This window comes from Aphanomyces astaci (assembly GCF_000520075.1).
Source record: "Aphanomyces astaci strain APO3 unplaced genomic scaffold supercont1.14, whole genome shotgun sequence".
Taxonomy (NCBI): domain Eukaryota; phylum Oomycota; class Saprolegniomycetes; order Saprolegniales; family Verrucalvaceae; genus Aphanomyces; species Aphanomyces astaci.
In genome coordinates this window covers 1208057-1220514 of record NW_009798277.1, presented here as the reverse complement: position 1 = coordinate 1220514, position 12458 = coordinate 1208057, and the positions used below count along the sequence as shown (strand labels likewise).

General features: G+C 45.8%; 6 protein-coding genes across 8 annotated transcripts in view; 3 read left to right on the top strand and 3 right to left on the bottom strand.

The window, feature by feature from the left end:
• Nucleotides 1-4015: 4015 nt before the first annotated feature.
• On the top strand, nucleotides 4016-4923 carry H257_07217. 2 transcript variants are annotated; one of them, XM_009832668.1, is made up of 4 exons: nucleotides 4016-4106; nucleotides 4165-4250; nucleotides 4335-4506; nucleotides 4563-4923. In XM_009832668.1, the coding sequence occupies exons 1-4, from the start codon at nucleotides 4026-4028 to the stop codon at nucleotides 4836-4838; spliced, it is 615 nt and encodes a 204-aa protein (XP_009830970.1). In that variant the 5' UTR covers nucleotides 4016-4025; the 3' UTR covers nucleotides 4839-4923. The 2 variants fall into 2 exon arrangements, with proteins under 2 accessions (XP_009830970.1, XP_009830971.1); XM_009832669.1 differs by lacking the exons at nucleotides 4016-4106; nucleotides 4165-4250 and having other exon boundaries at nucleotides 4299-4506.
• A 225-nt stretch (nucleotides 4924-5148) lies between these two features.
• H257_07216 (ribosomal protein L34) lies at nucleotides 5149-5707 on the bottom strand. Its single transcript, XM_009832667.1, has one exon. It carries the CDS (start codon nucleotides 5667-5669, stop codon nucleotides 5280-5282), a length of 390 nt encoding a protein of 129 aa, XP_009830969.1. The 5' UTR covers nucleotides 5670-5707; the 3' UTR covers nucleotides 5149-5279.
• A 171-nt stretch (nucleotides 5708-5878) lies between these two features.
• H257_07215 (hypothetical protein) lies at nucleotides 5879-6503 on the top strand. Its single transcript, XM_009832666.1, has 3 exons — nucleotides 5879-5908; nucleotides 5960-6049; nucleotides 6101-6503. The coding sequence occupies exons 1-3, from the start codon at nucleotides 5906-5908 to the stop codon at nucleotides 6260-6262; spliced, it is 255 nt and encodes an 84-aa protein (XP_009830968.1). The 5' UTR covers nucleotides 5879-5905; the 3' UTR covers nucleotides 6263-6503.
• On the bottom strand, nucleotides 6347-7050 carry H257_07214 (hypothetical protein). The gene is made up of 3 exons (XM_009832665.1): nucleotides 6947-7050; nucleotides 6791-6862; nucleotides 6347-6722 (listed from the first exon to the last, which is right to left on the bottom strand). Exons 1-3 carry the CDS (start codon nucleotides 7016-7018, stop codon nucleotides 6504-6506), a joined length of 363 nt encoding a protein of 120 aa, XP_009830967.1. The 5' UTR covers nucleotides 7019-7050; the 3' UTR covers nucleotides 6347-6503.
• A 495-nt stretch (nucleotides 7051-7545) lies between these two features.
• H257_07213 (hypothetical protein) lies at nucleotides 7546-8724 on the top strand. Its single transcript, XM_009832664.1, has 5 exons — nucleotides 7546-7766; nucleotides 7817-7907; nucleotides 7993-8097; nucleotides 8189-8252; nucleotides 8304-8724. Exons 1-5 carry the CDS (start codon nucleotides 7561-7563, stop codon nucleotides 8612-8614), a joined length of 777 nt encoding a protein of 258 aa, XP_009830966.1. The 5' UTR covers nucleotides 7546-7560; the 3' UTR covers nucleotides 8615-8724.
• Nucleotides 8725-8869: 145 nt separating this feature from the next.
• Nucleotides 8870-12458, bottom strand: part of H257_07212 — a 6728-nt gene continuing 3139 nt past the window's right edge. Inside the window, exons 3-5 of one of the 2 annotated variants that reach the window (XM_009832662.1) lie at nucleotides 11906-12290; nucleotides 10551-11257; nucleotides 8870-9662 (exon numbers count right to left, since the gene is read on the bottom strand). In XM_009832662.1, the coding sequence (XP_009830964.1) occupies nucleotides 8976-9662; nucleotides 10551-11257; nucleotides 11906-12290 (1779 nt within the window). In that variant the 3' untranslated portion in view covers nucleotides 8870-8975. Of the gene's footprint in view, nucleotides 9663-10323; nucleotides 11258-11905; nucleotides 12291-12458 lie in introns of those variants that run through there. The other variant, XM_009832663.1, reaches the window with a different exon arrangement.

Sequence of the window (12458 nt, the reverse complement as noted above, 5' to 3'; positions counted from 1 at the left end):
ATCAGGGCCACTGTCCTCAAGGACCTTGTCAATTATAAAGCTGGTTAGGGTGCGGAAGCCATCAGGGCCACTGTCCTCAAGGACCTTGTCAATTACAGGGTTTTGGTTCACAACGACAGCGTTTTCTTCGTCCACTACCGCATCGGACACATCAAATCATTCCTCCAGGTAGTGCTGGTCGGAGACGGCTTGAACCTGGAAGCGTTCCAGCATAGAGGTGACGTTGAGAACCATTCGCGTTGAATTGATTTGTGTGGGGTGGTTGGTCGCCCGGAAGGGTTTAATTACGCGTGAAATTTTGGCGGTGACCAATCAAAACGTGGCAAATTTTGTTTCTCATCGCCCTCTATAACTTTGTATTTGATGCAGTCCAGTATTTTTGGTCATACTGGCCGCCTTTTACGAATGAACTCGATCTATTTGCGAGATGTCAATCCTTTTCTCGAAATAGTTCATCAGTATGATAGACATACATGTTTGAGCAATATGTGAAACTTTTTCAATATAGCCATAGGATTGTCGGTGGCCTAGTACTACTACCGAATAGCGTAATTCGGAGCGGACAGCCATGTGTCGTATCCGAAACCGGAAATGCAGTGCGATGCCACAAATTTTCCCTTTTCGCATCAGACATACAATTTCCAGCATCATGCTCTGACCTAGAATTGACTTCAACATGATAGATTGTGCACATTAACAAAATTACACAGGTTAGCAGAAAATAGAGAGTAAAATACTAAAAACTATCATACAAAAATTAGAATGATGTAACAGGAGGGTTCCATTCGGTGGTTAAATAGAATACTTTTGGCAGTTAGGGGAAGTTTCAAGTAGTTTTCAGAAATAGGCATGAGCCAATCAAAATCCATTTACCACTTTTTTTTCACGATTTAGAAAACGACGTCAAGGACCTCTTTTTCTACTTTTGGTATAGTCAGTTGCGTAAAAAATCGCACAAAAAGAGGAAAAAAAGTAGGAAACTAAAACTTGGAACCATTTTTTCATTTGCTAAAAATATCTACTTGGAACATGCCCTTAACAAAATGTAAACAGGTGTTTACATTTTGCAAACTGACATGATTGATTTACCTTACTGGCCAATTTTGACTCTATTTGAACGTATTTTCATTCCACAATCTAGGAGCGAAATCTCAACGTTGCGCTCTATTATGCGAGCCAAAGGGATCTAAAACTCAAGGAGGTTTAGGTTGGGTTTTTTAGGTTGAAGGTTGACGAAACCGACGTCAACGTTTGAGGTTCGAGGAGTGATTTCACGTAAGCCAATACGAAGTTCATAAATCTGATTACATATTCGTTGAAAACTTGGTGAGAGGTATATGGACAACAAACTTGGACAATTTGGATAAAGTTTAGGTTAGGTTTTTTTTAGGTCAAAGTATTGAATTTTCAGTTCAACAAAATGTAAACTGGGCTGTTTACATTTCGAAAACATTCTATATTCTTTTTAAATTAAGACTTGTCCAACTTTTCATTCAAAATTATACTAATATTACGTTTGCCAGGCGAAACCAGTTTTCGCGATTTCCCGCAGCCTCCTGATTACTTAACGTTACGGAGGAAGTACTGTAACGTTAAGTTCGTACGTATTCGTTCATAATCATATTACAGTATACGTATAGTAATCGGCTACCGTAGAAAACCTGGTCCGCCCAAGATGAAGCGTATCAAGTCGCATGGTTTGTATTGGTACAATTCCCTCATTAAAACAGTTCCACTATTGTTTTGACCCCAAATACTGTTTCAATGAGTGTTTATATGGAATATTGTATAAACAGACCACCTCACCTCTTACTAGGGGTTAAGTCATCTCAGTAGTTAGCGATAGCTAACCACTAGCGATGCAGTTAACCCCGGAGATTTAACATCGTATGTACTCACCGGGGGTAGGACGGAGTCCCAGGTTACAGGGCTACTGGCGGAAAGGTGTATCTGGATGTAATAATTCCCTCATTGACACAGTATTTCGGCTCAAACCAACAGTGCAACTGTTTTACAGTTAATGAGAGAATTATTCTTTGTATTGACAGTGAGTACCACTGTCCACGAGCATAAGACCTTGAGCCTTCAGTGGACAAGAATTTGAGTGCATGCAATCCTCGAACTGTAAATAACCGAAAAAACATGGAACGTTTTATATCACCTCTATCTTACGACCAGTTCTCAGATTATCCTGCTGATTATGGGACTTCCCGATGATTGTGATTTCAAGGAAATATCAGATTCGAAATCTGAAGTGTTTTTGCGAATAATTCCCTGATTAACAGTAAAACAGTTCCACCGTTGTTTTGACCCGAAATACTATTTCAATGGACGACTGCCAAAAATCTCGCAAACGTACATTTTCTTTCGTAATAATAATAAAACAAAACCCTCCACACAGTTGTAAGATGCGAAGGCGAAAAATCAGTCTTCGCAAGTTTGTTCACAAACTGCAAAAGAGCAAAATATACTACTAATAATAGTACTACCTAGTATTTGGTATGCAAATTAAAACATCAAAGCCTCTATAAACTGATATTTCCAGAACGTAATGAATTTGGGTTTCCCAAAATTCTTCTGTCCGGAAGAATTTGACGAATTTATTTTCGTTTGCGAGATCATTGTCAGTCATCCAATGAAGGAATTATCACATCCGGATACACCTTTTCGCCTGTAGCCATGTAACCTGGGACTCCGTCCAACCCCATACGATGCTAAAGCTCCGGGGTTAAGTGTGCATCTCAGTGGTTATCTAAGTGGTTAGCGACCACTAGCGATGCCGCTATTAATAGTAAGAGGTGAGGTCGTCCGAGTACAATGTTCCATATAAACAGTCATATTTCAGTGTTTTCTGAGAAAAACAACAGTGGAACTGTTTAATGAGGGAATTTTACTTGTTTATGCTTACTGTACTAGTACGGAGTAGTACTTTACTACAGTGCGCGTCATCTCACAGTCAAGCCTTGAATTTCTACAAAATGGTTTACTATTAATAGTACATGTTTAAAAGATCAGATGTTTGAGAGGTTTCACTATAATATATACCTGGTAAGTACTATTAATAGTAGGAAGTTTTCGTAAATAACCTGCGAAAGTGTATACTGCTACCGGATAGAGTAGGCATTATCCGGTACACGATAGCTTATCCGGTCAAACTTGGTTCGCTGGGACTACTACGAAGTGGTACTAACTACTGTATGGCCTCCATATATTTTGTCAATTTGTGAATTTCCGCGATTGGCTTATATTACTAGTCGATTTGTCGTGCGCTAAACTATCAATTTTAGAGCGATTTCACTCAAAATTTGTCATTTGAAGATTTGTACGAAGCGGTTTTGGACCTCATATTTTCTACAGGCTATTAATATACCAAAAACACCTCAGTACTGCACTATTAATACTACGTAGTACTTCCAGCACTACTTAAGCTTAGTAGTAAGTAGCTCACTCACATCCGAAGATCCGGATAATTTGACAAAAATTGATTTGCAACTTTTAACTGGAGGACTGAAATACATGTACTGTACTTACTGTATCAAAAACACCGCAGTTACCCTGCAGTACAGTAGGTCACACAAGATCGCGTACATCAGGAGCTCTGAAAAATTTGGCGAGGTGATATGCGAGTGTTGCATCACTTTCCCTCTGAGGACTGGAGGACTACAGTAATTCCCTGAGAGCAACACTTCCACTGTTGCTTACGCAATCGTTTCACTTATTCCGTTTATGCCATAGTCAAATGCAGTTTAAAGCAAAACAACACATTCCAGTGGTTAGCGATAGCTCACCGCTGGCGATGCACTTAACCCCCGGTTCAGCATCACAAGGGGTCCGAGGGTTCCGAGGACTACTGTAGTTCTATTGATTTGATTACGTAAGCAATAGTGAAACTGTCGGTCTCAGGGAATTATTCGGAGGACTACTGTAGCTCGCGTACATCCGGATTTCCGGATAATTTGACAAGGTGATATGGGTATGTTGCATCACCTTTCCTTTGGTGCCATTCGTCAATTTCCGCGACTCTGATGGGTGCTACGACGACAGATGACGCGGAGGGCTGGATGGCATTGGACGTGGATTTCGAGACTAACGAACATGAGCTACAGGTTCGTTCATCTGTAGCATCACTCAAAGTTGCTACACGGTTTCATGTGAAGGTGATAGTTTGGAATTCCCGGCTTGCCTGCATCGTGGACACTGTTTCTATTGGGCAACGGATCACCTACCCATCAACTCGGTCTTCTCACTGGGTACGCTACTGTACTGTACATGGTCATCATTGCACGTATCCACAATAAGGTCATTTCATCTATGGCCCACGATGGGGTGTGTAGGAGCAAGACGGAAGTGGACGTGATCGACTTTTCCTGCATCAATGGGTCGTTGGACAACGCACCGGTTGACATCGCGGAAATCCGAGAGCCGCGGCATCGGCGCCAAGTGTGGCTTCGCAATGCCAAAGGCGAGCGCTTGGGCTATGCTTCGTCATGGTGGAGCAGTGGCGATGTACTATGTCTACACTTCCCTTTCTTCTGGGTCGTGCTTATTGATTGTGCATGTAGATAAACTCGATCTTTGGCCAAGACCGAACGTTTCCCATTGGCAGCAGCATCAAAGACAACAAGAAGGAACTATTCCGTGACATGAAGTCCATCTTCCACGGCCACTCGCCCGCGTTGGAAGCCGAGTTTGGGCATAAGGGGCCATTTTGGGGGCGGTGGTACCTGTTCAGGCAGGGCGGGAAGCCTCTGACGCTGATTTACGAAGTGTTTTCGCCAGGGTTGTGCAAGTACTTGGGACCCATCGACGCCCCATTGCCCAGACACCACCACGCTTAGGCCAGTTACTGTGTGTAGCCACCCCCGAACAACAAGCATCAATACATCGTCTAATGTTTGCCAATGAAGATTCCCTTCAAGAGGATGCACTGATGTTGTGAGATGATATGTGACGGAATACTTCCAGCAGCTTATATCTTTCCCATTCCCCAGAGCATATATAAACACACAGTGCACTTGTCTTCACTGAAATGTAAAGCGAGCCGTGGGTTAGTATGATCGATTCGTTGGCGTCTGTCCACCCACGGCCCTATAGGTCTGTAGAAAGCCCCCAAGTTGTCCGCCCGAAACATCGTAGAAGGTGGTTGAGGTCAGCCTAGTCGTCATGGACGACATGCGCCCGGTCGTTGATACTGTAACTGCCTCACCGTGCTGTTCATGATGAAATCTTTGTAGTGTATTGAACAAGCGTTAGGGAAATGGGGCCACGCGCGCGCCATTTTACGCCGACAGACGCTTGCGGCCTTTGTTGAATCGGTTGTTCAGGACGCGGCGACCGCCCACGGTCGTCTTGCGCACGCGGAAACCGAACTTTCGCTTTCGCCGCAACACGCTGGGTTGATATGTTCGCTTGATCGCCATGATGGGGGCCATGCTGTCGTTGAACTCGGGGCATTCCAAGGGCGCAGGGACGACCGACGACATGGGCGTATACATTGGCACAATGGACGACGACCCGAAGCTCGCTTGGATAGGCATCGTGTTACAGGTAGAAGCACGGAAGATGGTGTCCATGCTCATCGATCTCACGGATGACGGGGCGCGGAACGATGAGACGGCGGTGGTCGCCGATCGAAGCACACCGCGGGACGTAAGGGCGAAGCGCTGCATGGTGTCAACGGACAGGAGCCAGCCAATTTGACGCCGATGGCAGGTTAAGCTCCATCCCAGCGTTTGATTGGCTCTTTCATAGCGCATTACGATTGGTTAAATAAATCTAATATCAGCCAACTAAATCGCTGCATCAAACCTGTGTCACGTGACACAAATCTGGTCAAGTGACACAAAGTGACACATTTTCGCATCCTGTAATAACACAAACAAACAAACCCAGCCTCGCCGCCAAAATGGTAATGTGTGATATGTAAGCAACTCGTCTCATGATGGTGACCTTGTTGCAGGGAGGTTCGTCAGATCAACGCGCTGGCGCCATCTTGCTTGCGGTTTCAGTCGTGTCCTACGTGTACTACTTCTTGTGGGTGATTATCTCGGTACGATAATCCGTCTTGACCGATGATGGCGATTTGATGTGTCCTTTGTAGCCCTTTGTCGACAAGGATCACATCGTTCAGAGCTTCTTCCCCGAACGCTACTACGCCATCGCCATTCCTTCGGTGCTACTCGTCGTGTTCCTCACCGTCTGCTCGACGTTTATCGGTCTCGTCATGATTCGATCCAAACCTCCAAAGCCCAAAGTCGAGTAGTATATGGTAGGTATGCAAGCTTATCCCTATTATATTACCCCACCCTTTTCGTCGTCACGATCGAGTCCAGCGGCAGGACATCAACATCACTCGCGCGACGTGGGCATGGTTCTGCTCCAACGGAATTGAGATGCCTTTTGTTGGGAGCAAATTGCGTTGCTCCCCGTTGAATTGTGAGAATCGATGGTACAAATTGACTAAGTCGTGAATACAACGAGTCTAAATTGAGATAATGCGAAATCTATTGGAGGGCTTCTGTTAACGACGCCGTGGACGCATCCACGTAGCCCATTTGCGCGATTTGGCCGGCAGTGTACCCTTGCGCCTTGAGGGCTTGGACACGGAGAGCTTCCACTTCCTTCACGTCACCTTCCCGCATGATTTCCATGCCCAAAGGAATCACTGTGAACAACAACGTGGTCGCGATGATCCACGTATAGCGACCGCCAAATTGGTACCACTAAGAATGCACACGACAGCTTCAGTGCGTTGTTCGAGCCACATGATAGTAGGGACAATGGGATGTACCTTCCAGAACTGCTTGGTCGACCACGTGAACGTCTCGCGCGCTCGCTTGACGACGGTCGATTGCAACAAGCCCTGGGAAAGAACACGGAAGTCGTTGATAGTGAGTTTCATGGAAATGGTCAGGACGATCATGCATTTGATATCATGTGGACGTACGAGAATACCGCCGGGGGTGGAGTCGGGTTTCTTTTGCTGGTCAAGCTTCTTCAACGCGCCGATGGCCGACATGGTGAAGGAAGGATGGAAAGGAGGGAATTGGCACACTGGAGCCAATCGCGGGACTTCGATTCGTAACTTCGAAATAAAATGAAATAACGCTCCATATATTATTCAAGTAATACCGACGAAATGTTTGATATTAATAATACAATCGAAGCAATTCCAGGTCGAATCGAAGTAATCGAGCGTACACCGGGGCACGAATGAAGCCACGCAGGGAGGTGTCTCACAGACTTCAACACTTTGACCAAATGTAGCGGGTTCGTTCATATAGAGGAGTGTTTCGATTCGGATAACTTTCGCAGTAACTTACTCCAGTAACTATACAGTACGTACTACTACGTAGTACGTAGTATAACGTTTATACTATTAAAACTACAGTATACCGGTAGTACTATTACCACGTAGTATTTTAATATTAATATTATAGTACACTGTACATTTTTGCCCTCGAAAAACTGGATAAAAACACCATTGCTGTTCCGGATACTTGACATGAATCCGGATACCGTGGCAACTCCACCGATTCCGCCGATTCAAGTTTGAGCAAGATGGCAGCCTCATCGGTGCTGCCCAAGCTGCGTCTACTGCGTCTCCAAGGCATCCCCATCTATGACCAACTCAAGCTCGAAGAAGCTTTGTTCCGTGTAGACCCAGACAACTGGTTCATCTGGAACGAGCGTACGAAAACCACCAACATTGTGATGGGTATCTCTGGGAAACCGGAACGACTGCTCGACGTCGACGCCGTCGTGAGGTACCACCACGGCCGCATCCGCCACCACGTGTAATCACATGTATGCGCAGGAACAAAATCCCAGTGATCAAGCGATTCAGTGGCGGAGGCACGGTCGTCGTGGACGACAGCACGGTGTTTACAACGTTCGTGATCAACACTGTACGTCGGCATGCATGCACCTTGTCCAGCCAATGTCAACTGTGAAAAGCCTCATGCACCGTCCATGGCCATGTCGTTATCGTAGTCGGCCTTGCCGCACGTGAAGCCCTTTCCGCGCGACATCATGGAGTGGTCATCGACGTTCTACACACCACTGTTCCGATCCCTCTTGGAATCTTCATCTCAAGACGTAAGTCCATATATTACCGTAATAATATTTATTTTTAACCAAACGACGCAACTAAAATAAATAAATATATCCTTCCTAAATATACTCGTAGACATTTGCCCTGCGCGAAGACGATTACGTGTTGGGCGACCGGAAGTTCGCCGGCAATGCGCAAAGTACGCTCGTCCACAATTTCTAGCTCATGTTTCTGCACATGTGACCTGTAGGCATTGGCAAGGACCGATGGCTCCATCACACGTCGTTCCTGTGGGACTACTCGGCCCTGAACATGAAGTACCTGCAAAACCCGGCCAAGCAGCCCAAGTACCGCGCCCAGCGCGACCACTCGGACTTTTTATGCAAGCTCAAGGACGTCGTGGGGTCGCAAGACGACTTGTTTGCTGCGTTTTCCGACCAACTCGAGCGTCATTTCGACGTGACGCCTGTGACAATGTCACCCTGCGACATGGTTGCGCTCACGTCGCGAGACCATCGCAAGTCTACCAAGTGGGTCAACGTCGTCGTCCCTGCTAGCTAGTAGCTAGTTTTAGTTGCACCACGTTTATTCCATCAACATTTAACCCATTTAGACGTAATAATGAAGGTGGCTGGCTGGTGGTTTAAGCGTAGATCAATATTTGTTTTTTGGGTACCGATAACATTGTGAATTCGCTGTAAACTTTGAAAATTCGCCTGGTTTGTCGAATCAATATTGAATCACGCTGAGTTGTGATTGGTTGAATATGCTTGTCCTTTCTGTAAGAGCCAATCAAATATATCCACTCAAAATTGGAGTAGCCAATCGCGTCGATTCGTGATTCGATTCGACGGGGTTTGGAAATTCGTATCGAATATACCACAATAAATAGAACGGTTATACGCACACAACCATAATAATATCAGGGATTCGTACCCAAGCGTTGCAACAACACTTGAATATGACTCGACGGAGACACCCGTTGGACGTTTACCGCGACCACACGACGGGTATGGAATGGCTCGAGAGCTTCCCAACTGCGGCAGCTGTTGATCATGTCGTCGTCGATGCCGCCGAGATGGACGCGGACGTGGACCAGTTGACGGCAGGCCACGGCCGATGTCACTTGAGTCGTCACATGAGCTGGGACCAACATCTCGTGCACTTGAGCCCCCGTGTCAACGTACAAAACGGCCGAGAGGAGTCCATGGACTGGGTCGTGGATGGGCGTTGGCAGCGTGTATACGTGCATGGCATGTCCAGTGACGTGGCGACTTTCCATGTCGGTTGATGGCCGAGCAACTTGACCTTCTTTCTTGTTGATGGGTACGTTATCGTCGACGTGGATGGGAGAAGAAGTAGACGGCGGCGGATCGTGGTTCAAAATGGTGGTGCAGATGCGACGGCGGAGCGCTGTCACACGAGTCGATGTTGCGCTGTCGCATATGAAAAGCTCTTTCAAGGCGAGAAATGGGGCCCAAAAGTACGACGAGGGGGCGGGCGGGGACGTGGAAATGGTCGCCGTGTCGGTCATGACGCAGTCCAGTACGTCCAAGTGCGCGTCATAGTGCGATACAAACACGTTGCGAAGGCATACCAGGGTGCCGTTCTACAAGTAAGTATAACCGCATGTTATGGTCGATTTGATAGTACAATTGTGGGGAGGGGGTGCAATCGAATCGCGCCGACGAAACCGATCCACAATCGATCTGATGGGTTGTTGAATTTCATTGAGAAATGGGTTTTGATTGGTGAATACTTTTGAGCTCATCTGAAGTAGCCAATCAAATCGATTTAAATTCCAACGAGATACCACGCCACAACACAATGAAATTTCACTCGAAAGCACAATATAAACGTCTTTTTATTGTCAAGTCGATTCGGAATTGGAGTGGGATGCTTGCTCAATCGAAGGAGGAGAAGAACCAAGTAAATCGGCACACATCGATGATCGACCAATCAAAACCCACAACATATATATCAAGTGGCCAATCAAATTCACACGAATTGAAATGTGTGTGGGACTGAAATTAGTGTAACACTGGAACTTTTTTGATAAATGATATTGTGTGTTCTACTGTAAATTTCCTCTGGCGATTGGTTGAATCAAATCGCCGGACCTTGGAAATTTCATATAAAACTGAGTTGAAGAGGTATCTTTGAGACTGCAATGTATCAATTAACCTTTTTAGCCAATCATATAATCAACCTTCATTCTTTATAGCTAATCATACTCGTTTGCTCGAGTAGTTGGCGATTTCATCAATCCCTCAAAATAGCCAAATTTTCAGGAAAAGGACAATACAAAAATCACGACAAACAATAGATTTGGAAAATCCGCACAAAGGTCCAACTTTTGGGTAAAAGGACAATAGCATCATCTCCCCATGATTGGGATTCCTTCATTCTACTAGCAAGCATGAAAGATATAGAACCATCTACGTGGCCTCATGTATCGATAGTACATACTAGTACATACTAGAACCACCTACAGTACCTTCCACACCTTGGCTCCCCATCGCGGCAACTTTACACACAAAATAGCCCACGATGGGTCGGTGGCGAATGCATAGTCGTTGGTCACGTGCACAAGGTACACACATGTATCAACATCCTTGCCGCACTTGTTCCTCATGTCCAGCGCCGTCAGCGCCGATCGCGGCTCGTACCCGACAAACGCTTGGGCAGTCTTGTCAGACTTGATGCGCTGGATGGTGGTGTGTTTGGAGCTGGTCAGTCCGAGTTGGTCATGGGTCCACGACACGGCGACGCTGGTCACAAAGATCTCGGCGCCTTCATTGCATGCGATTTGCATCATCTCTTCGGAAGGTCGCCATAGAGTCAATATGGCCGTGGTGGTTATGGACGACCGCAGCCTTTTTTGAGTGGTGATTTCAGCTCGTACGGCCCACGCTCCATGCGAACAGGCGACACGCAGTCGAACGAACGGCGTTGGCGCACTAGTAGTACTGGCAGTAGTGTGGTTGGTAAGCAGAGGATCCGACGACGACGACAGCATGTGGTGCAGAAACTTGTCTGGAATCACCCGAGGGTGGCGGCCTTGGGTCGACTCTTTTGGCTGGAGGACCAACAGCTCAGATACGCGAAGGACCACGCATCGAATAGATCGAACCAACCCTCCATCTTGTTTCAACGACCGGAGGGGAAGGCTTTGCAGCAAGTACGCCGCCGACGACCCACAGCCTACAACAACCCATCACCACCGAGACTCGTCATAAACAATATAGAATACGTAGGACGAATAACCAGAATACAACATATATATATATAGTAGTGTTTATTCTAAACTGGGGTGGCGACATGTAGAATGAATCGACACAACCAAACAATGTACACAAGAATCACCCCCTATCACCACAGGACACTCTTGTGTACATACAAAATCCAGTGCAAAGAATCGATCGATGGATTTCGCGAATCACACAAATATCCAAATTTTGGGGAATCGGACAATATAAATATATATATATATATATATTGTCAAGTCGATTCGAAATTGGAGTGTTTGGGTGCTCAATCGAATGAGCACCAAATCGGCGATCGACAATCGATATACGACCAATCAAAACCCAGCACACGAATCAAGTAGCCAATCAAATCCACTCTTGGACCATTTCAACATTGAATTAGTGTGTGAATGAAATTAGTGTGAAATTGGACGAGTTTTACATACAAACGTCAGTCCAAAGAATCGATCGACGGATTTCGCGAATCAGCCCAAAAGTCCAAATTTTGGAACAGACAATGTATATATATATACATTGTCTGTTTCCCCAAAATTTGTATATATATATATATATATATATATATATATATGGACAGACTACTGACTTGGACGAGGCGGTTCCATCCCGAGCTTGGTGGCCCAGTGCACCCGACGCGTACTGTTGACATGCAGCGCCAAGTACGGGTCCTTGTCCTTGTCAAACGTTTTCAATGGCTGGCTATCATCGTCCAGCACCTGGTTCACTCGCGCCTCCAATGGATGGATTCCTTCGGCGTCGTTGACGAGCGAAGCATTCCACACCACCACTTTAGTGCCACAGAGAGAGGTCTTTACCCCCTTGAAATGGCCATCTGGCACGGCTGCAATGCCATACCACCCGTCGCTGAGGACCCAGTGGGTTGGGTACACGGCTGCAACGAACAGCACGATGGCGTTCCCAGGATGGGCGTCCCGTTGGAATATCTTGAGCAAGATGGAGCGCTCGGCTTTCTACAACAACAAAGAAAAACAGCATCCCATATACTTTAGTATATGAAACATGGGATTTATATAGATACGAGTATAGTATGTGAAACACGCAATTTCTATATATATATAGAATATATATAGAATATATATAGAATATATAGAATATATAGAATATATATAGAATATATA

Bases quoted from the DNA above. Each gene is read 5' to 3' on its own strand.
- H257_07217 (XM_009832668.1), top strand. From the start codon at position 4,026: ATGGGTGCTACGACGACAGATGACGCGGAGGGCTGGATGGCATTGGAC. The intron at 4,107-4,164 runs GTTCGTTCATCT...TGAAGGTGATAG, and splicing joins CTAACGAACATGAGCTACAG to TTTGGAATTCCCGGCTTGCC. The intron at 4,507-4,562 runs GTACTATGTCTA...TTGTGCATGTAG, and splicing joins CATGGTGGAGCAGTGGCGAT to ATAAACTCGATCTTTGGCCA.
- H257_07216 (XM_009832667.1), bottom strand. From the start codon at position 5,669: ATGCAGCGCTTCGCCCTTACGTCCCGCGGTGTGCTTCGATCGGCGACC.
- H257_07215 (XM_009832666.1), top strand. The intron at 6,050-6,100 runs GTACGATAATCC...TGTCCTTTGTAG, and splicing joins TCTTGTGGGTGATTATCTCG to CCCTTTGTCGACAAGGATCA.
- H257_07214 (XM_009832665.1), bottom strand. From the start codon at position 7,018: ATGTCGGCCATCGGCGCGTTGAAGAAGCTTGACCAGCAAAAGAAACCC. The intron at 6,863-6,946 runs GTACGTCCACAT...GTTCTTTCCCAG, and splicing joins CCACCCCCGGCGGTATTCTC to GGCTTGTTGCAATCGACCGT. The intron at 6,723-6,790 runs GTACATCCCATT...GTGCATTCTTAG, and splicing joins CGACCAAGCAGTTCTGGAAG to TGGTACCAATTTGGCGGTCG.
- H257_07213 (XM_009832664.1), top strand. From the start codon at position 7,561: ATGGCAGCCTCATCGGTGCTGCCCAAGCTGCGTCTACTGCGTCTCCAA. The intron at 7,908-7,992 runs GTACGTCGGCAT...TCGTTATCGTAG, and splicing joins CAACGTTCGTGATCAACACT to TCGGCCTTGCCGCACGTGAA. The intron at 8,098-8,188 runs GTAAGTCCATAT...ATATACTCGTAG, and splicing joins TGGAATCTTCATCTCAAGAC to ACATTTGCCCTGCGCGAAGA.